The sequence below is a fragment of the Rattus norvegicus genome, chromosome 4 (assembly GCF_021556685.1).
Source record: "Rattus norvegicus strain SHRSP/BbbUtx chromosome 4, alternate assembly SHRSP_T2T, whole genome shotgun sequence".
Lineage (NCBI taxonomy): Eukaryota > Metazoa > Chordata > Mammalia > Rodentia > Muridae > Rattus > Rattus norvegicus.
This window is the reverse complement of record NC_141537.1, coordinates 106,324,587-106,348,124: the sequence shown is the minus strand read 5'-3', so window position 1 is coordinate 106,348,124 and position 23,538 is coordinate 106,324,587. Positions and strand designations below refer to the sequence as shown.

General features: G+C 41.9%; 1 protein-coding gene across 1 annotated transcript in view; it reads left to right on the top strand.

Moving 5' to 3' along the window:
* Dnah6 (dynein, axonemal, heavy chain 6) overlaps nt 1-23,538 on the top strand; it is a 213,022-nt gene that overhangs the window by 85,388 nt on the left and 104,096 nt on the right. The window contains 4 exon segments of the mRNA NM_001419792.1: nt 1,468-1,616; nt 3,689-3,796; nt 14,085-14,640; nt 22,752-22,874. Of these exon segments, the coding sequence (NP_001406721.1) occupies nt 1,468-1,616; nt 3,689-3,796; nt 14,085-14,640; nt 22,752-22,874 (936 nt within the window).

Here is a 23,538-nt window from a genome sequence, read left to right as displayed (position 1 = left end):
CTTCCTGTGGTTGTCACAGATGAATGGTCAGGGCTTCCACGAACACCTTTAATTGTGACAAATATCCTCACTTCGTAGTAAGAGCACTGGAGACTCCGGGTAGGGAAAGCAAGGCAGCTTTTCTTTCAAGCCTTGGAAAGCTGGGGAGCAGCCTACCGTGGCAGGACACTGGCTCAAACTCAACACCGCCCCTCCCTCCTTTTCCTCTGTGGAGGAGGAATCAGGAGAAATTGATCTCACACACCGTCTAGGCCGTGTCTTCCCTCTGCTGCTTACATTTGTCTCACTGTGAACAAAAGTCATGTCGGAGTGTATCTTCATCCTACCCTTTAAGCCCATGTATGGGGTGTGTGACCTTGTTGCCTGTCACATCTGCAAGTCATTAGGCAAGATTAGCTGTCAATCATTTTCCATTCTAAACCTGGAGCTCGGGGTATGTAGCTTAGCAGACTCTAGCAGGGCTCTTGTGTCTGGACTGAAACTGTCTGGAGACACTTACAGTGTGTAGAGCGCTGTGAAATCAGCAGTGGAAGGGCCACAGAGAAAGCAGAAAGCAGTGAGTGGGCTATACAGTTCAAACCCTGCTCCAGAGCTCACCCATTATGGGTGCAATGATTATAAGATCATGGAAGGCCCCACTCCTGCCTCTGCTGTGGAAGACACTAAGATTCAGGCTGCAAGATGGCTTAGCAGGTAAAGGCTCGTGCCACCCTGAAAGCCTGAATTCAGTTCCTTCAGATTTCCATATGCATGCAATACCCACCTCTCTCTGTCTCTGTCTCTGTCTCTGTCTCTGTCTCTCTCTCTTTCCCTCTCTCTCTCTCTCTCTCTCTCTCTCTCTCTCTCTCTCTCTCTCTCTCACGCACACACAAAAAATAAATGTAAGTAAAGGCCATAGCTCTCTGGGATGGAGAGGGGCTAAAAAACCTTTGTTTAGGTTGCCTTGGTAAAGGGGCCAAAGCAGTAGTTCCATCCCAGCAAAGTAGCTCTCCTCAGCCCAGAAAAGCCTGATTCTTGCTTTTGTGTTCAGAGTTTACACCACCATTCAACCACTGTGTGAACATTTTTTTTAATGTACAAAGTTGCCCCTCAAGCCAAAGTGTCACCGAGGCTCCACCACCGTCTGTAGAGGCAGAGGAATCGCACTCAAGCGTACCTGAACCATGTTTGTCGCTCTCCCTAGGACACAGAACACTCTCTTCATTTTATCTCTCACTTTTTCTCACTGCCATTACAGCACATCTGACAAAAAACAACTCAAGTAAGAAGGGCTTACTTTGGCGCACAGTTTGACAGCATAGATGCAGGAGTGTTAGGTAGCTGCTCACATCACTACCGCACTCGCGAATCTTTGTCCCCTCACTAAGCAGTGTAAAGGTGTGATGCCTGGGTAGCTGTCACATACATCCATATCCAGCTAATATTTCGCAGACGAGACAATGCAAAACATCATATTTTCTCTCCTAGGTGATTCTGTATTCTGAAGGATTTGAGTCGAGTAAAATACTGGCAAGGAAGATGACACAGATGTACAAGCTCTGCAGTGAGCAGCTGTCCCAGCAGGATCACTACGACTTTGGCATGAGGGCCGTCAAGTCTGTACTGGTCATGGCTGGGTAAGAAACGCAAGGGGAGATAGCTTAGTCAGTGAAAGGCACGGCCATGTGAATATGAGATCCATCGCCAGAGGCCATGTAAGAAAGTCAAGAATGGCTGTGCATGCTTGCAAAGGAGTCGCAGTGCTGAGCAGGCAGAAACAGGCAAACCCCTGGGGCCCACTGACCAGCCAGTGCTCCTGTACTGGTAATCTTCAGGCCAGTGAGAGACCTCACCTTAACAAACAAGGTGGGTGGTGCCTGAGTAATGACATCCGAGGTTGTCCTCTGGTCCCCATGTACATGTGGTCACCCAGAAACAGACACATAGACACACAGACTCAGAGAGATGGACACAGACACAGACAGACAGACACAGACAAAGCAAGATAGATGGACAGAGAGATGAGAGAGAGAGAGAGAGAGAGAGAGAGAGAGAGAGAGAGAGAGAGAGAAACACTAACCATGTAATCAAATGTAAATGGGTGACTCCCATAGGCTTTGAAAGCAATGTCTGTTGAAAATTGAGAGTAATAAACACAGGCTATGCTCTTGTGAGAATCCCTCCTTTGTCACTTGTGTGACCCAAGAATGAATCTTCACTGTGAGCCCAACTGGGCTCTATCTAACTAACTTGTACTTCTCTAGAGCTCCCGGAGTTCACTGGGTTCCAGAGAACGAATGCCACTACTACAGCTGGAGAAATGACTCAGTAGTTAAGAACATTTGCTGCTCCTGAGGGACCCGAGTTTAGCGCCCAACAGCTCTGTGGGAAGGCTTACACTCATCTCATTCCCTCTTCTGACTTCCATGGGCACTGCACTCACTCACAGATACCCCCTATATTCCATGTGCAACAATTAAAAATCTATTTTCAAAAAAGCCTTGGTTGCCATCAGGCTGACTCAGAGGCTAACATTTTGCTACTCCCATGCTGGAAGGTGAACCCCATGTTGCCTGAAACAACCTCAAAGCTTAAAAGGGACTTGGTTGTTTTTCTCAGTCCATGATTGTACCAGATTCCCTGTCATCACAGCAAGAGTTCAATTCAAAACTAGGGTGATACCTAGTCACTAGCGAAGGGGCCTCTCATTTCAGGCTCCAGCTTTTCCCTTCATGACTACCTGAAGTTGCACATCCTCAGTCCCTGACTTGCCCGGACCCTAAAATGGAATCTGTTCTCTTTTAAGCTCTTCCTGTCAGACCAGAACTCACTGAACCCAGCTCATGAGTATATCCAGGGTCCCTGGCTCTTGAAGCTTAGCCCAAATCTCACTGCCATCCCCACTCTCTGTCTTTTACTTTAGACCACTAAAGCCAGCGCATCTCTTCTGTAACAAGCAGAGATCCAACATGTTCAGATCCATATGCATTCAGAGAACACAACTGCTTCCCTATTTGTCAGTAAGACTGACAAACGCACAGTCATCAATCTACATGACGTGCCGAGGCCACCACAGGGCTGTGCCTGAAAGCTACTGCAGAGAAAGACAAACTAGCCTATAGCAGCTTTCAAGAGAAGAGGGTCACTCTTTTGAACAGAGCATAAGAGCAGACAGGGGATTGGAGAGATGGCTCAGCAGTAAAGAGCGCTTTCTGCTCTTCCAGATATGATTCTCAGCACCCACATTAGGCCCACCACCCATACATAATGGGTGGCTCACTACTGTCTGTAACTCCAGTTCCAATGGGTTTCGCAACCCCTTTTTGGCCTTAATTGGTACATAAATACACTCATAAATAAAAATAAAGTATTTTTTAAAAGAGCAGGTAAAAGAGAAATACAGAACACTCTAGACAAAAGGGACAGAAAGTGACAGGAGTATGAGCCATTGTGAGACACTCACAAGGCTCTAAATTCAGACAGAACAGAGTCTAGATCCATAGGGAAAGGTATTTGAGAAAATGTCCCTGTCACTCTTCTCTAGGATTTATATCAAATGAAGGGCTTGTCCCCGCACTTTGATAGAGGCAATCAACACACAGGTCAATCCTTAGCAGAAACCTCAGTGTGGTCCCTAAACCACAAGTCTAGAACACTCCATCCTGTCTTGCATCCTGTCAGTGTCTACTTAACGACTCTCTTGATTTAGATCTCTAAAAAGAGAGAACCCAGACCTCAGCGAAGACGTGGTCCTGATAAGAGCGTTGCGAGACTCCAACTTGCCCAAATTCTTAACAGACGATGCTCTCCTGTTCAGGTAAATTCCCACAGCCCACGGTGTCAAGCATTAGAACCCATAGAGAGGGAAAGGATACTGGTCAGGGGATTTTAATCTCATTAAAGCCAATGCATTTTGTGGGACTATGATGGCCCACGATTACAGAGGAACGGTCGAGGAGAGCTTCAACCCCAGATACTTCTCATGAGGATGGTAGGAGTTGGCTCCCTTCATCCTCCCAACCTGGCACCATAAAGTTAGCCCCTCCACCATCAACCTTAGTAAGAATTTATTATCCTGACAGCTATCAGGCTTCACTCCTTGTTTGACCTCATAAGGTCCCCACCACACACACACCCTATGCCCCTGAGTATGTAGATGAACGTCCTGCCCAGTTGACACTGCCACACAAGCCTTGATCCAGGGACCATGGCCACCTCCCTCAGGGGCATATATACCCCCTTTCTCACTATTAAACTGAACGTGTCCTCTGAAGCTGTTCCCAGATGTGTGTTCTTTGCTCTAGTACTCAACAGTTAGCCAAGATCCTGCCTGTGCCCATCTGTCCCCTGCTAAGCTTCCCTCCCTCCAGTCTAGCCCTGTGCCCAAGGGGTACACTTCCCTAAGAAGCAAACACAGCCCCTCTGGAGATGTGTGCATCCCTTTAAGAACAGCAGGGGAACATACTTGGGATGGGGCAGGAAGCACAGGGATTGAAAGCCAGCCTGGGTAATATGAAACCTTAACTCAAAAAAGCAAAAGTATGAACTAAACACAGTGCTATTCTCATCACCTTTTTATTTTCAAAATATTCATCACCAAATTGTGTTGTTCGACAGATCAGCATTTGGTAACAAATTCCTGATCCAAGAGACATTTCTAGTCTGAAAAACATGTCAGGCATGGAATTTAACACAAACATGATTGCTTTAATAGTTTTTTTTTAATTGAATATTTTATGTATTTACATTTCAAATGTTAGCCCCTTTCCCAATTTCCCCTCCTGAAACTCCCTATCCCATCCCCATCTACTTGCTTCTTTGAGGGTGCTCCCTCACCCACCCACCCACTCCCACCTCCACACCCTGACATTCCCCTATACTGGCACATCCAGCCTTCACAGGACCAAGGATCTCTCCTCATATTGATGCCAGACAATACCATCCTCTCCTACATATGCAGTTGGAGGCATGGGTCCCTCCACGTGTACTTTGGTTGGTGGTTTAGTCCCTGGGAGCTCTGGGGGGGGCTCTGGTTGGTTGATATTTTTGTTCTTTCTATGATAGGGTTGCAAATCCCTTCAGCTCCTTCAATCCTTTCTCTAACTTCTCCATTGTGGTCCCCATGCTCAGTCCAATGATTGGATGTGAGCATCTGCCTCTGTATTTGTCAGGCTCTGGCAGAACATCTCAGGAGACAGCTGTATCAGGCTCCTGTCAGCAACCACATCTTGGTATCTGCAATCATGTCTGGGTTTGGTGTCTGGGTATGGGGTAGATCCCCAGGTGGGGCAGTCTCTGGATGACCTTTCCTTTAGTCTCTACTCCACACTTTGTCCCCTTATTTCCTTTAGACAGGAGCCATTCTGGGTTAAAAATTTGGAGATGAGTAGGTGGCCCCATTCCCCAATCGGGGGCCCTGCCTAACCTCTGGATATGGTCTCTACAGGTTCTCTCTCCCCTTTGTTGGGCATTGCAGCTAATCTCATCCCTGTTTGGTCCTGGAAGACTCTTGTTTTCCTGGCATCTGGGACTTTTTGGTTGCTACCACCAGTTCCCCATCCCCCACTGCTACACACCTCTGTTAAAATTCCTGACCCTGTGTATATCATCCCTGTCTCCTCCCACACCTGATCCTGCCCTCCCTTTCCCCCTCACCCTTCTTTCTTCCTCCCAAGTCCCTCCCACCCCTACCTCACTTGAGTATTTTGTTTTCCTTCTAAGAAGGACTGAAGCACCCACACTTTGGTCTTCCTTTTTCTTGAGCTTCATAAGCTCTGTGAATTGTACCTTGGGTATTCCAAGCTTTGGGGCTATCACTCAGAATGATATTTTCTAGCTCCATCCATTTGCCTAATAATTTCATGAAGTCATTGATTTTAATAGCTGAGTAGTATCCCATTGTGTAGATATACCACATTTTCTGTATCCATTCCTCTGTTGAAGGACATCTGGGTTGTTTCCAGCTTCTGACTATTATAAATAAGGCTGCTATGAACATAGTGGAGCATGTGTCATTGTTATATGTTGGAGCATCTTTTGGTATATGCCCAGGAGTGGTATAGCTGGGTCCTCAGACAGTACTAAGTCAGATTTTCTAAGGAACTTCCAGACTGATTTCCAGAATGGTTGTACTAGTCTGCAATCCCACCAATAATGGAGGAGTGTTCCTCTTTCTCCACATCCTCGTCAGCATCTGCTGTCACCTGAGTTTTTGATCTTAGCCATTCTCACTGGTGTGAGGTGGAATCTCAGGGTTGTTTTGACTTGCATTTCCCTGATGACTAAGGATGCTGAACATTTCTTTAGGTACTTTTTGGCCATTCAATGTTCCTCAGCTGAGAATGTTTTGTTTAGCTCTGTACCCCATTTTTTTCTTTTCTTTTTTTTTCGGAGCTGGGGACTGAACCCAGGGCCTTGCACTTGCTAGGCAAGCGCTCTACCACTGAGCTAAATCCCCAACCCCTTGTACCCCATTTTTAATAGGGCTATTTGGTTCTCTGGAGTCTAACATCTTGAGTTCTTTGTATGTATTAGATATTAGCCCTCTATGGGTCGTAGGATTGGTAAAGATACTTTCCCAATCTGTTGGTTGCTGTTTTGTCCTATTGACAGTGTCCTTTGCCTTACAGAAGCTTTGCAACTTTATGATATCCCATTTGTCAATTCTTGATCTTAGGGAATAAGCCACTGGTGTTCTGTTCAAGAAAATTTCCCCTGTTACCATGTTGTTGAGGCTCTTCACCACTTTCTCTTCTATTAGTTTCAATGTATCTGATTTTATGTGGAGGTCCTTGATCCACTTGGACTTGAGCTTTGTACATGGTGATAAGAATGGATCTTATCTACATTCTTCTACAGGCTGACCTCCAGCTGAACCAGCACCATTTGCTGAAAATGCTGTCTTTTTTCCATTGGATGGTTTTAGCTCCTTTGTCAAAGATCAAGTGACCATAGGTGTGTGGGTTCATTTCTGAGTCTTCAATTCTATTCCATTGATCTACCTACCAGTCTCTGTACCATACAGTTTTTAATCACTATTGCTCTGTAATACAGCTTGAGGTCAGGGATCGTGATGCCCCCAGAGGTTCTTTTATTGTTGAGAATAGTTCTCACTATCCTGGATTTTTCATTATTCTGAATGAATTTTCACTTTGCTCTTTCTATCTCTATGAAGAATTGAGTGGGATTTTGATGGGGATTACGTTCAATCTGTAGATTGTTTTAGTCAAGGCCATTTTACTATATTGATCCTGCCAATCTATGAACATGGGAGATCTTTCCATCTACTGAGACTTTCTTCATTGTCTTTCTTCAGGGACTTGGAGTTCTTGTCATGCAGATCTTTCACTTGCTTGGTTAGAGTCACACCAAGGTGTTTTATATAATTTGTGACTATTGTTAAGGGTGTTATTTTCCTAGTTTCTTTCTCTGCCGGTTTATTCTTTGAGTAGAGAAAGGCTACTGATTGAGTTAATTTTATATCCAGCCACTTTGGTGAAGGTGTTTATCAGCTGTAGGAGTTCTCTGATGCAATTTTGGGGTCACTTGAGTATACTATCATACCATTTGCAAATAGTGATATTTTGACTTCCTCCTTTCCAATTTGTATCTATTTGACCTCCTTTTGTTGTCTAATTGCTTCTGGCTAGGACTTCCAGTACTATAGTGAATAGGTAGGGAGAGAGTAGGCAGAGTTCTCTAGTCCCTGGTTTTAGTGAGATTGCTTCAAGTTTCTCTCAATTTAGTTTGATGTTGGCTTGCTGTATATTGCTTTTACTATGCTCAGGTGTAGGCCTTGAATTCCTGAACTTTCAAGACTTTTAGCATAAAGGAGTGTTGACTTTTGTCAAATGCTTTCTCAGCATCTAATGAGATGATCATGTGGGTTTTCCCCCCCTTTGAGGTTGTTTATATAGTGGATTATGTTGATACATTTCCATATATCAAACCATCCCTGCATCCCTGAGATGAAGCCTACTTGATCATGATAGATAATCATTTTGATATGTTCTTGGGTTCAGTTTGGAAGAATTTTATTGAGTATTTTGCATCGATATTCACAAGGAAAATTGATCTGAAATTCTCTTAAGTTGTTGGGTCTCTGTATGATTTAGGTATAAGCATAATTGTGACTTCATAGAACAAATTGGGAAGTGTTCCCTCTTTCTATTTTGTGGAATAGTTTGAAGAGTATTGTTATTAGGTATATGTTATGAACGTCTGTCTAATAGAATGCTGCGCTAAACCCATCGCGTCCAGGGCTTTTGTTTGTTTGGGGGAATTTTAATGATTGCTTCTATTTCTTTTGACGTTATGGGACTCTTTAGATGATTCATCTGATCCCAATTTAACTTTGAGACCTGGTATCTGTCTAGAAAATTGTCCATTTACTCCAGATTTTCCAGTTTTATTGAATATAGGCCTTTGTAACAGGATCTGATATTTTTTTTTTAATTTCCTCAGTTTCTGTTGTTATGTCTCCCTTTTAATTTCTGATTTTGTCAATTTGGATGCTGTCTCTGTGCCCTCTGTTTAGTCTGGCTACGGGTTTATCTATCTTGTTGATTTTCTCAAAGAACCAGTTCTTTTTGTTTCTACTTGGTTGTTTTCAGCCCTGAGTTTGATTATTTTCTGCTGTCTTCTCCTCTTGGGTGTATTTGCTTCTTTTTGTTCTAGAGCTTTCAGGTGAGCTGTTAAGCTGTTAGTATATACTCTCTCCAGTTTTCTTTCTGCAGGCACTCAGAGCTATGAGTTTTCCTCTTAGCACTGCTTTCATTGTGTCCCATAAGTATGGGTATGTTATGCCTTCTTTTTCATTAAATTCTAAAGTCTTTATTTTTTCCTTAGCCAAGTTATCTATTGTTCAGCCTTCATGTGGATGTGGGCTTTCTGTTGTTTTTGTTGTTATTGAAGATCTGCCTTAGTCCATGGTGATCTGATAGGATGCATGGGATTATTTCAATCTTCTTGTATCTGTTGAGGCCTGTTTTGTGACTGATTATATGGTCAATTTTGGAGAAGGTTCCCTGAGGTTGTGAGAAGAAAGTATATTCTTTTGTTTTAGGATGAAATGTTCTATAGATAGCTGTTATATCCATTCTGTTCATAACTTCTGTTAGTTTCACTATATTTCTCTTTAGTTTCTGTTTCCATGATCTGTCCATTGATGAGAGTGGGTTGTTGAATTCTCCCATTATTATTGTGTGGGGTACAATGTGTGCTTTGAGCTTTACTAAAGTTTCTTTTATGAATGTAGATACCCTTGTATTTGGAGCATAGATATTTAGGATTGAGAGTTCATCTTGGTAGATTTTTCCTTTGATGAGTATGAAGTGTCCTTCTTTGTCTTTTTTTGATAACTTTTGGTTGAAAGTCGATTTTATTTGATATTAGAATGCTACTCCAGCTTATTTCTTGGGACCATTTGCTTGGAAAATTTTTTCCAGCCTTTTGCTCTTAAGAATGTGTCTGTCTTGTCACTGGAGTATGTTTCCTGTATGCAGCAAAATGCTGGATCTTGTTTATGTATCCAGTCTGTTAGTCTATGACTTTTCATTGGAGAATTGAGTCCATTGATATTAAGAGATATTAAGGAATAGTGATTGTTGCTTCCTGTTATTTTTGTTGTTACAGGTATAATTATATTTGTGTGACTTTCTTCTTTTGGATTTGTTGCAGGAAGATTACTTTCTTGCTTTTTCTAGGGTGTAGTTTCCCTCCTTCTGTTGGAGTGTTCCAGCCATTATCCATTGCAGGGCTGGATTTGTGGAAAGATATTGTGTAAATTTGCTTTTGTCATGGAATATCTTGGTTTTTTCATCTATGTTAATTGAGAGTTTTGCTAGGTATAGTATCCTGGGCTGGCATTTGTGTTCTCTTAGGGTCTGTATGACATCTGCCCAGGATCTTCTGGTTTTCATAGTCTGTGTTGAAAAATCTGATATAATTCTGAAAGGTCTCTTTATATCCTACTTGACTTTTTTCCCTTACTGCTTTTAATATTCTTTGTTTTGTGCATTTTGGTGTTTTGATTATTATGTGATGGGAGGAGTTTCTTTTCTGGTCTTATCTATTTAGAGTTCTGTAACCTTCTTGTATGTTCATGGGCATCTCTTTTGGTTAGGGAATTTTTCTTCTATAATTTTATTAAAGATATTTACTGGCCCTTTAAGTTGGGGATCTATACCTATTATCCTTAGGTTTGGTCTTCTTATTGTGCCCTGGATTTCCTGGGTATTTTGGGTTAGGAGTTTTTTGCATTTTGCATTTTCTTTGACAGTTGTGTCAATGTTTTCTATGGTATCTTCTGCCCCTGAAATTCTCTCTTCTATCTCTTGTATTCTGTTAGAAGCTTGTGTCTATGACTCCTGATCTCTTTCCTAGGTTTCTATTTCTGGGGTTGTCTCCCTTTGTGATTTCTTTATTGTTTCTATTTCCATTTTTAGATCCTAGATGGTTTTGTTCAATTCCTTCATGTGTTTATTTGTGTTTTCCTGTAATTCTTTAAGGGATTTTTGTGTTTCCTTGAAGAAGTTATTTCTTCCTCCTTAAAGTCCTCTATCAACATCATGAGATGTGATTTTTAAATCCAAATCTTGCTTTTCCCTTGTGTTTGGGTATCCAGGACTTGCTGTGGTGGGAGATCTGGGTTCTGATGATGTCAAGTAGCCTTGATTTCTGTTGCCTCGGTTCTTGTGCTTGCCTCTCACCATCTGGTTATCTCTGGTGTTAGTTGGTCTTGCTGTCTTTGACTGGAGTTTGTCCCTCCTGTGGGCCTATGAGTCTATGATCTTAGGAGTGAGAGCACTGCTGGGAGATCAGCTCTCCGTGGGTGGTTATGGGGTTCAGAGAGCTGTGATCTTAGGTGTGTTAGCACTCCTGGGAGACAAGTTCTCTCTGGGCAGGATTTGGGTGTGGAGAGTTGTGCCACAGGGTTAGCTCTGGGGTGCTGATGGAAACCAGAGGGATACTGTTCCTGGCTGTTTCACAGTTCCTGTACCCTGTGCACTCCTGGTGGGTGCCTCTTTGGCCAGGTATTAGAGCAAAAGTAGTGGTTTCATCTGTGATCTTAAGAGTGACAGCATTCCTGGGAGACCAGCTCTCTCCTGGCAGGCAGGACTTGGGTATGGAGGACTGTCAGACAGCCTTAGCTCCAGGGTGCAGATGGAGACCCAGCACTTTTTTCTTAATAGTTCTTTTAAAAATTCATTTAATATTAAGTTTCTCCAAGTTTTATATATATAATTTAAAAATAAAATAATATATAAATTAGCCTCAGAATTCAACACTTCCTTGCCTTTCACCAAAGACCATCCTTTTCAGTTCTTCTGTTTATTTTGCTATCCCCTCCAACTTGACATCATGCTTGTGCCATTTCCCGGTTTGTGGGCTTGTGATATTACATAACTATGGTGATGGGAACGTACAGCCCATCCTATCCTCTCCACTCATCCCCTCTGTACGGTTATATAACATTACACTTGAGCCAAGATATCCAGTCTGTAGTGTAACTGAATGAATTAATGTTTTGTTGTTAATTTCATTGTCTTGGTTTTGATATTTGAATATTATTTTCCTTGCATATATCTTTACAAAGTTACTATGTTTCTGTTAGAGAGAACACTTGAAGCAGGTTCTCAGTGTCATAGACTGTGTATGACTCTGTGTGTGTGTGTGTGTGTGTGTGTGCGTGCGCGCGCGTGCGCGCATGCGCATGCGTGCATGCGCGCCTGTGCATGTGTGTACCTGGATCTGTGTACATCTGTGTGTATATCTGTGTGTGTGCTGTGTTACTCAATTGTTTTCCACCTATGTTTTTTTGAGGCACAATCTCTCATTGAACCTGAAGCTCATTAATTTGGCTAGGTTCAATAGCCAATGAACTTCAGGACTCTGTCTGTCTCCACCCATTTACTCTTTCCTTGTACTGGTTACAGGTGTGCATTGATACATAGGTCTTTGACATTGGTCCCAGATTTCCAAACAGGGACATTACTAACTGAACCATCTCCCCGGTCCTGAAAATATTTAATTTAAATGGATTCCATCATGTTGACTCCAAAGAAGCTTTAGCCTTTTATAGTTACCCCCAATGGTTTTAGGAAAATACTGGTTTCTCCTCAAATGTAAAGAGTGGCCAAAGAGAGAAGAAGGCTTGCATAAGCAAGTACTCAATTGCCTGCATCTTCAAGTGCCATTTCCCATGTATGTTAGCATTTTGTTATTCTTAGATCATTTTCCCATGATGCTCCTTTCCTTATGTTTACAGGGACTCAAGCCCTTGACCTGATATAAGCAATAGAGCTATCTTTTTAAGTCTCCCATCCATTCTTTTTTGAAGAGGAGGATGTTGAGACAGGATCTCACTATGTAGCCCAGGCTGGCCTTAAACTTATGAGTCTCCTGCCACAGCTTCCTGAGCTCTGGGATTACAGGAATGGGCTGTCATTTGTTCAATACAGTATGGATGAAGCCTTCTGTCCCACTGGTTTGCTTTTTGTCTGTTTAGATTTACTGTTTACCTTGTCAACTTTTTATAGTTGTAAACTCTCTGTCTTCCTGAGAAAGACCCCTTACCACAGTGTGCAAAGCTTATCCCTTTTACTTCCCTCTGGTGCTTTTGCCATTTTGTGTCTTCATTTGGGGAAATAGAAATACATCTTTTATTGTAACTTTAAACATTTCTTCTTCGAAGTCCACATTGTCCATGGTACTGCATTACACAGGGACATTTTCATCCTAGTCTATATTATGCACTGTGCAAGTCTCCATAGAATTCTGCCCTATTGATCTCCCTTCTCCCTCTTGTAGTCTCCTTCATTCCTCTCAACAAGCCATTCTCAACTTTCTTTATGCCGTGACCCTTTAAGACAGTTCCTCATGTTGTGGTGACCCCCCCAACCATACAATTATTTTTGTTGCCACTTATTAATTTATAACTGTAATTTTGCTGCCACTGTGAATCAGAATGTAAATATCTGATATACAGAATATCGGATATTATGTAACCCCCCCCCTTAAAAAAAGTTGTAACCCACAGGTTGAGAGTCACTCCCAACAGATTACTTAGGTTTTTATGTCATCCATACATATGTGTGTATCTCCAATACATCTGTGTCTCTGTTGTGCAATGGTGACTCACATGAATAGCTCTTTTCAACTATTTTTCAGAATTTCCACAGCTCTTTCCTCCTCCTCCTCCTTCCTTCCTTCCTTCCTTTTAAGCTACTACTAATTTTCTATTTTCTTTGCAAGATTTTGTCTTTTGAAGTTTTCACCATTGGGTTTTGATCACATTCACTCTCCTCCCCAACTCTTCCCAGATTCCCTCCCTCATGCTGCCCAACTAGATTTTATATCTTTCCTTAAAAGCCTCTAGTCTCATTTGTGTTGCCAATATATACTCTTGGGTGTTGGCCCTCCACTGGAGTGTGGTCCATGGCAAAGTTAATAAACAGCCATAGTGTGGGGGCTTTCATGAAAGGAGAGGGAGGACACAGTGGTAGAAAAGTAAGTAGAACAGTGGTTCAGGAAGGGTTAATGGGGTAGGAGTGAGAGCAGGGTAGAGGAGGAGGTCTGGAGGGATAGATAGCACTAAAGACCTTTTGGAAAAGCCTTATTAAACCTACTACTCTAGAAGCTTCCTAAACTACGTACACAGCCATGTATAAAAAGGGTTTGAATGGAGTTACCCTATAACTGTCTGCCAAAGCTCCTATTAATTTTTTATTTTAGCTTCTATCTTAATTTTCCCAATATCTACATATAGTTATGAGTACACTTACTGCTTCAGGGAAACATTGAAATGAAAGTGTTAGTCTATTGATAAATTTATTAGTTGGGTACTATACTATCATATAGTGTGGGCCAGATAGAAGAAATAAGTTCTATTATTCATCCTGATGGAAGTCCTGCTGTGCAGAAAAAAGCACTGGTTTAAGACACAGAAAATGAGAACACACAAGAGTTCAGAAAAAAGGGTAGATCCTGTCACCGCCCAGGACAGACTTGTGCTGTGAACAAACAAGACCGTTTGGTTACTTATGACAAGCATAGGGAAACAGGGATGGCTTGTGGCTACTAACACGTCATTTCTGTTTTGTCAGCGGTATCATATCTGATCTTTTTCCTGGAGTCCAAATCCCAGAACACGACTATGGTATTTTGCATTCAACAATTGTGGATGTCATGATTAGCCAGAACCTTCAGCCTGAGATATGTATGGTCAAAAAGGTGATACAGTTGTACGAAACCATGCTGGTAAGACACGGCGTTATGTTAGTAGGACCAACGGGAGGTGGCAAGACCACAGTTTATCAAGTATTAGCAGAAACCTTGGGGAATCTGGAAAAACTCAACACAGGCAATCCTTTTTATCAGCCAGTAAAAACCTTTGTTCTTAATCCCAAATCAATCACCATGGGAGAATTATATGGGGAAGTCAATAACGTGACCTTGGAATGGAAGGACGGTTTGATGGCACTAAGTGTCCGAGCAGCTGTGAATGACACTTCAGAAGATCATAAGTGGATAATCAGTGACGGGCCAGTGGATGCTCTCTGGATTGAAAATATGAATACCGTGTTGGATGACAACAAGATGCTGTGCCTGGCCAACAGTGAAAGGATCAAGCTCACCCCGCAGGTCCACATGCTTTTTGAGGTAAATGCATGCCTTGCTAGAAGTGAAATGATCATTGAGTTGACACGTCAAGGTTGAAAGCCCAGCACTTCACAGTCATACATTGTTTTTTTTAATCTTTTTTTTAATAAACATTTTTATTTGATGTGCTCATGTAATGGCCAGCAGCCCACACATTGCATTTATTTAATATGTCTAATTACATCGGAGTTTCCTGTTTGTATCTTTTTTTTTTTTTATTAACTTGAGTATTTCTTATATACATTTCGAGTGTTATTCCCTTTCCCGGTTTACAGGCCAACATCCCCCTAACCCCTCCCCCTCCCCTTCCTTTATGCATGTTCCCCTCCCTACCCTCCCCCCATTGCCGCCCTCCCCCCAACAATCACGTTCACTGGGGTTCAGTCTTAGCAGGACCCCGGGCTTCCCCTTCCACTGGTGAACTTACTAGGATATTCATTGCTACCTATGAGGTCAGAGTCCAGGGTCAGTCCATGTATAGTGTTTAGGTAGTGGCTTAGTCCCTGGAAGCTCTGGTTGCTTAGCATTGTTGTACATATGGGGTCTCGAGCCCCTTCAAGATCTTCCAGTTCTTTCTCTGATTCCTTCAACGGGGGTCCTATTCTCAGTTCAGTGGTTTGCTGCTGGCATTCGCCTCTGTATTTGCTGTATTCTGGCTGTGTCTCTCAGGAGCGATCTACATCCGGCTCCTGTCGGTCTGCACTTCTTTGCTTCATCCATCTTGTCTAATTGGGTGGCTGTATATGTATGGGCCACATGTGGGGCAGGCTCTGAATGGGTGTTCCTTCAGTCTCTGTTTTAATCTTTGCCTCTCGCTTCCCTGCCAAGGGTATTCTTGTTCCCCTTTTAAAGAAGGAGTGAAGCATTCACATTTTGATCATCCGTCTTGAGTTTCATTTGTTCTAGGCATCTAGGGTAATTCAACCATTTGGGCTAATAGCCGCTTATCAATGAGTGCATACCATGTATGTCTTTCTGTGTTTGGGTTAGCTCACTCAGGATGATATTTTCCAGTTCCGTCCATTTGCCTACGAATTTCATAAAGTCATTGTTTTTGATAGCTGAGTAATATTCCATTGTGTAGATGTACCACATTTTCTGTATCCATTCCTCTGTTGAAGGGCATCTGGGTTCTTTGCAGCTTCTGGTTATTATAAATAAGGCTGCAATGAACATAGTGGAGCACGTGTCTTTTTTATATGTTGGGGCATCTTTTGGGTATATGCCCAAGAGAGGTATAGCTGGATCCTCAGGCAGTTCAGTGTCCAATTTTCTGAGGAACCTCCAGACTGATTTCCAGAATGGTTGTACCAGTCTGCAACTCCACCAACAATGGAGGAGTGTTCCTCTTTCTCCGCATCCTCGCCAGCATCTGCTGTCACCTGAGTTTTTTTTTTTTTTTTGAGTATCATTCTTTTTTTTTTTTTTTATCTTGAGTATTTCTTATATACATTTCAAGTGTTATTCCCTTTCCCGGTTTCCGGACAGACATCACCCTCCCCCCTCCCCTTCCTTGTGGGTGTTCCCCTCCCAAACCTCCCCCCATTGCCACCCTCCCCGCATAGTCTAGTTCACTGGGGGTTCAGTCTTAGCAGGACCCAGGGCTTCCCCTTCCACTGGTGCTCTTACTAGGATATTCATTGCTACCTATGGGGACAGAGTCCAGGGTCAGTCCATGTATAGTCTTTAGGTAGTGGCTTAGTCCCTGGAAGCTCTGGTTGCTTGACATTGTTGTACTTTTGGGGTCTCGAGCACCTTCAAGCTCTTCCAGTTCTTTCTCTGATTCCTTCAACGGGGGACCTATTCTCAGTTCAGTGGTTTGCTGCTGGCATTCGCCTCTGTATTTGCTGTATTCTGGCTGTGTCTCTCAGGAGCGATCTACATCCGGCTCCTGTCGGTCTGCACTTCTTTGCTTCATCCATCTTGTCTAATTGGGTGGCTGTATATGTATGGGCCACCTGTGGGGCAGGCTCTGAATGGGTGTTCCTTCAGTCTCTGTTTTAATCTTTGCCTCTCCCTTCCCTGCCAAGGGTATTCTTTTTCCTCATTTAAAGAAGGAGTGAAGCATTCACATTTTGATCATCCGTCTTGAGTTTCGTTTGTTCTAGGGATCTAGGGTAATTCAAGCATTTGGGCTAATAGCCACTTATCAATGAGTGCATACCATGTATGTCTTTCTGTGATTGGGTTAGCTCACTCAGGATGATATTTTCCAGTTCCAACCATTTGCCTACGAATTTCATAAACTCGTTGTTTTTGATAGCTGAGTAATATTCCATTGTGTAGATGTACCACATTTTCTGTATCCATTCCTCTGTTGAAGGGCATCTGGGTTCTTTCCAGTTTCTGGCAATTATAAATAAGGCTGCGATGAACATAGTGGAGCACGTGTCTCTTTTATATGTTGAGGCATCTTTTGGGTATATGCCCAAGAGAGGTATGGCTGGATCCTCAGGCAGTTCAATGTCCAATTTTCTGAGGAACCTCCAGACTGATTTCCAGAATGGTTTTACCAGTCTGCAATCCCACCAACAATGGAGGAGTGTTCCTCTTTCTCCACATCCTCGCCAACATCTGCTGTCACCTGAGTTTTTGATCTTAGCCATTCTCACTGGTGTGAGGTGAAATCTCAGGGTTGTTTTGATTTGCATTTCCCTTATGACTAAAGATGTTGAACATTTCTTTAGGTGTTTCTCAGCCATTCGGCATTCCTCAGCTGTGAATTCTTTGTTCAGCTCTGAACCCCATTTTTTAATAGGGTTATTTGTTTCCCTGCGGTCTAACTTCTTGAGTTCTTTGTATATTTTGGATATAAGGCCTCTATCTGTTGTAGGATTGGTAAAGATCTTTTCGCAATCTGTTGGTTGTCGTTTTGTCCTAACCACCGTGTCCTTTGCCTTACAGAAGCTTTGCAGTTTTATGAGATCCCATTTGTCGATTCTTGATCTTAGAGCATAAGCCATTGGTGTTTTGTTCAGGAAATTTTTTCCAGTGCCCATGTGTTCCAGATGCTTCCCTAGTTTTTCTTCTATTAGTTTGAGTGTGTCTGGTTTGATGTGGAGGTCCTTGATCCACTTGGACTTAAGCTTTGTACAGGGTGATAAGCATGGATCAATCTGCATTCTTCTACATGTTGACCTCCAGTTGAACCAGCACCATTTGCTGAAAATGCTATCTTTTTTCCATTGGATGGTTTTGGCTCCTTTGTCAAAAATCAAGTGACCATAGGTGTGTGGGTTCGTTTCTGGGTCTTCAATTCTATTCCATTGGTCTATCTGTCTGTCTCTGTACCAATACCATGCAGTTTTTATCACTGTTGCTCTGTAATACTGCTTGAATTCAGGGATAGTGATTCCCCCTGAAGTCCTTTTATTGTTGAGGATAGTTTTAGCTATCCTGGGTTTTCTGTTATTCCAGATGAATTTGCAAATTGTTCTGTCTAACTCTTTGAAGAATTGGATTGGTATTTTGATGGGGATTGCATTGAATCTGTAGATTGCTTTTGGTAAAATGCCCATTTTTACTATATTAATCCTGCCAATCCATGAGAATGGGAGATCTTTCCATCTTCTGAGGTCTTCTTCAATTTCTTTCTTCAGTGTCTTGAAGTTCTTATTGTACAGATCTTTTACTTGCTTGGTTAAAGTCACACCGAAGTACTTTATATTATTTGCGTCTATTATGAAGGGTGTCGTTTCCCTAATTTCTTTCTCGGCTTGTTTCTCTTTTGTATAGAGGAAGGCTACTGATTTATTTGAGTTAATTTTATACCCAGCCACTTTGCTGAAGTTGTTTATCAGCTTCAGTAGTTCTCTGGTGGAACTTTTGGGATCACTTAAATATACTATCATATCATCTGCAAATAGTGATATTTTGACTTCTTTTTTTCTGATCTGTATCCCCTTGACCTCCTTTTGTTGTCTGATTGCTCTGGCTAGAACTTCAAGAACTATATTGAATAAGTAGGGAGAGAGTGGGCAGCCTTGTCTAGTCCCTGATTTTAGTGGGATTGCTTCAAGTTTCTCTCCATTTAGTTTAATGTTAGCAACTGGTTTGCTGTATATGGCTTTTACTATGTTTAGGTATGAGCCTTGAATTCCTATTCTTTCCAGGACTTTTATCATGAAGGGGTGTTGAATTTTGTCAAATGCTTTCTCAGCATCTAATGAAATGATCATGTGGTTCTGTTCTTTCAGTTTGTTTATATAATGGATCACGTTGATGGTTTTCCGTATATTAAACCATCCCTGCATGCCTGGGATGAAGCCTACTTGATCATGGTGGATGATTGTTTTGATGTGCTCTTGGATTCCGTTTGCCAGAATTTTATTGAGTATTTTTGCGTCGATATTCATAAGGGAAATTGGTCTGAAGTTCTCTTTCTTTGTTGGGTCTTTGTGTGGTTTAGGTATAAGAGTAATTGTGGCTTCATAGAAGGAATTCGGTAGTGATCCATCTGTTTCAATTTTGTGGAATAGTTTGGATAATATTGGTATGAGGTCTTCTATGAAGGTCTGATAGAATTCTGCACTAAACCCGTCTGGACCTGGGCTCTTTTTGGTTGGGAGACCTTTAATGACTGCTTCTATTTCCTTAGGAGTTATGGGGTTGTTTAACTGGTTTATCTGTTCCTGATTTAACTTCGATACCTGGTATCTGTCTAGGAAATTGTCCATTTCCTGCAGATTTTCAAGTTTTGTTGAATATAGGCTTTTATAGTAAGATCTGATGATTTTTTGAATTTCCTCTGAATCTGTAGTTATGTCTCCCTTTTCATTTCTGATTTTGTTAATTTGGATACACTCTCTGTGTCCTCTCGTTAGTCTGGCTAAGGGTTTATCTATCTTGTTGATTTTCTCAAAGAACCAACTTTTGGTTCTGTTGATTCTTTCTATGGTCCTTTTTGTTTCTACTTGGTTGATTTCAGCTATGAGTTTGATTATTTCCTGCCTTCTACTCCTCCTGGGTGTATTTGCTTCTTTTTGTTCTAGAGCTTTTAGGTGTGCTGTCAAGCTGCTGACATATGCTCTTTCCTGTTTCTTTCTGCAGGCACTCAGCGCTATGAGTTTTCCTCTTAGCACAGCTTTCATTGTGTCCCATAAGTTTGGGTATGTTGTACCTTCATTTTCATTAAATTCTAAAAAGTCTTTAATTTCTTTCTTTATTTCTTCCTTGACCAGGTTATCATTGAGTAGAGCATTGTTCAATTTCCACGTATATGTGGGCATTCTTCCCTTATTGTTATTGAAGACCAGTTTTAGGCCATGGTGGTCTGATAGCACGCATGGGATTATTTCTATCTTTCTGTACCTGTTGAGGCCCGTTTTTTGACCAATTATATGGTCAATTTTGGAGAAAGTACCATGAGGAGCTGAGAAGAAGGTATATCCTTTTGCTTTAGGATAGAATGTTCTATAAATATCTGTTAAGTCCATTTGGCTCATGACTTCTCTTTGTCTACGTCTCTGTTTAATTTCTGTTTCCATGATCTGTCCATTGATGAGAGTGGGGTGTTGAAATCTCCTACTATTATTGTGTGAGGTGCAATGTGTGTTTTGAGCTTTAGTAAGGTTTCTTTTACGTATGTTGGTACCCTTGTATTTGGGGCATAGATATTTAGGATTGAGAGTTCATCTTGGTGGATTTTTCCTTTGATGAATATGAAGTGTCCTTCCTTATCTTTTTTGATGACTTTTAGTTGAAAATTGATTTTATTTGATATTAGAATGGCTACTCCAGCTTGCTTCTTCCAACCATTTGCTTGGAAAGTTGTTTTCCAGCCTTTCACTCTGAGGTAGTGTCTGTCTTTGTCTCTGAGGTGTGTTTCCTGTAGGCAGCAGAATGCAGGGTCCTCGTTGCGAATCCAGTTTGTTAATCTATGTCTTTTTATTGGGGAGTTGAGGCCATTGATGTTGAGAGATATTAAGGAATAGTGATTATTGCTTCCTGTTATATTCATATTTGGATGTGAGGTTATGTTTGTGTGCTTTTCTTCTCTTTGTTTTGTTGCCAAGACGATTAGTTTCTTGCTTCTTCTAGGGTATAGCTTGCCTCCTTATGTTGGGCTTTACCATTTATTATCCTTTGTAGTGCTGGATTTGTAGAAAGATATTGTGTAAATTTGGTTTTGTCATGGAATATCTTGGTTTCTCCATCTATATTAATTGAGAGTTTTGCAGGATACAGTAACCTGGGCTGGCATTTGTGTTCTCTTAGGGTCTGTATGACATCAGTCCAGGATCTTCTGGTCTTCATAGTTTCTGGTGAAAAGTCTGGTATGATTCTGATAGGTCTGCCTTTATATGTTACTTGACCTTTTTCCCTTACTGCTTTTAATATTCTTTCTTTATTTTGTGCGTTTGGTGTTTTGACTATTATGTGACGGGAGGTGTTTCTTTTCTGGTCCAATCTATTTGGAGTTCTGTAGGCTTCTTGTATGCCTATGGGTATCTCTTTTTTTAGGTTAGGGAAGTTTTCTTCTATGATTTTGTTGAAGATATTTACTGGTCCTTTGAGCTGGGAGTCTTCACTCTTTTCTATACCTATTATCCTTAGGTTTGATCTTCTCATTGAGTCCTGGATTTCCTGTATGTTTTGGACCAGTAGCTTTTTCTGCTTTACATTATCTTTGACAGTTGAGTCAATGATTTCTATGGAATCTTCTGCTCCTGAGATTCTCTCTTCCATCTCTTGTATTCTGTTGGTGAAGCTTGTATCTACAGCTCCTTGTCTCTTCTTTTGGTTTTCTATATCCAGGGTTGTTTCCATGTGTTCTTTCTTGATTGCTTCTATTTCCATTTTTAATTCCTTCAACTGTTTGATTGTGTTTTCCTGGAATTCTTTCAGGGATTTTTGTGACTCCTCTCTAAGGGCTTCTACTTGTTTATTTATGTTTTCCTGGAATTCTTTCAGGCATTTTTGCAATTCCTCTCTGTAGGCTTCTACTTGTTTATTAATGTTTTCCTGTGTTTCTCTAAGGGAGTTCTTCACGTCTTTCTTGAAGTCCTCCAGCATCATGATCAAATATGATTTTGAAACTAAATCTTGCTTTTCTGGTGTGTTTGGATATTTCATGTTTGTTTTGATGGGAGAATTGGGCTCCGATGGTGCCATGTAGTCTTTGTTTCTGTTGCTTGGGTTCCTGCGCTTGCCTCTCGCCATCAGATTATCTCTAGTGTTACTTTGTTCTGCTATTTCTGACAGTGGCTAGACTGTCCTATAAGCCTGATACATTGTTTTTATCATTTATCTGTGGAGGTATTTTATTTACTTGCTGAGTACTTATTAAATTATCCTTTGTAATAAGTTGACTAGACCTGTCCTGTGTTCCCATTTCTCTTTAAAATAGAAGTAAAATTGTTTCTATCTTCACTTGCTTTGTTTGGGAGATGTGTGGCCTGCATAATTTTAATTTCTAGGTGAAAATATTATTAGCCATTCTGTGAGCACATTATCCCACCATGCCAGGACTGGACACTACCTTCTCTTTTTAGGAAGAGTGAGAGTCACAGCTTCAAAAATCCCCAGAAAATACCAACAGTAATCTCGCTGCCCAGCCAATCCGTAGAGTATCTGCTATGCACCATGTCTGTGGCTAGATGTTAGGATGCAGGAGTGACAAACGAAAGGAGGAAAGGTGATGCCTATCATGTACTCTTAGGAATAAAAAAGAGCAATAAAAATTAAAATGAAAAGAATTAGATAATATGCTGGCATGGTGGGGCACACCTGTAATTCCAGCGATTGGAAAGCAGAGAGGCAAGTTGGTCTCACAAATTTCAGACTAAACTAATCAGGGCTGTGTAGGTAGACCCCGTTGAAAGAGATTGGAACACACACACACACACACACACACACACACACACACACACACACATACACACACAGAGAGAGAGAGACAGACAGAGACAGACAGAGACAGACAGAGGCAAAGAATGTACTCTGCTTTAAACCTTCCCCTAACTTGCCCCCGTTCCCTTTCAAATTGCATACTGCTCTTCCACTCTTTGCCACACATTCCCTTCCCACATTAGCTTACGCTTTAAGAGTGTGATTCATCAGTGCTGAAGCTGAAAGGATATGAAAATAACCTATTAGCTATTCAACTTTAGGTACAAGATCTGAAGGTGGCCTCTCCGGCCACAGTCAGCCGATGTGGAATGGTGTTTGTGGATCCAGAAGAACTCAAGTGGATGCCTTACGTTAAAACATGGATGAGCACCCTCTCTAAAAAGGCAAGTGCAGCCGAATGTCCTCCCACATCTCCCTGCATCAGTTGGGGCTCCCAGTGCCCTGCGGTGCACAAATGTGAATCACTCTAGTGTGCACATGATTGGAGGATTTCCATTCTTTTGGCTTGTCTGCAAAACCCTGAATCGTCCAGTAACACACCCATGAGTCTGTTCTATACTACCTCACCTGCCAGTGCTGTCCCTCTGCCTCCTGACTTCTCTACGCAGCCTCTCTGCAAACTAGCTCCTCCTAAGGACCAACATGAAGTGCTCCCTCCAGCCTCACTGCCTCCACCCGCCAAAAAAAAAAAAAAAAAAAAAAAAAACAGAGAACAGGATGAGACAGTGAACCTGGTTCACAGGTTAAGAATGAGACTTCGAAGGCAGCCTGATAGGGATCAGAGGACATCACAGTAAAGAAAGAATACTTAAATTCAGACCCTGTTTGGACTCTAGGGTTTAGGAGCCTCTAACACCTCTGGGAGCCAGAGGGAGAGCCTGTTTACCTCCTGCCCTGATCATGGGTGCAGGACACATTGTCACCTCACAAGATGGTATCTAACACCTTACAGTGATGTGATAGGCCTGTTATAGTCACTGTACCGATAGCAATGCCTTGTTATTAGTTGGAATGTGAGGCCTACAGCAGGGTTCACTCTGGGTTGTA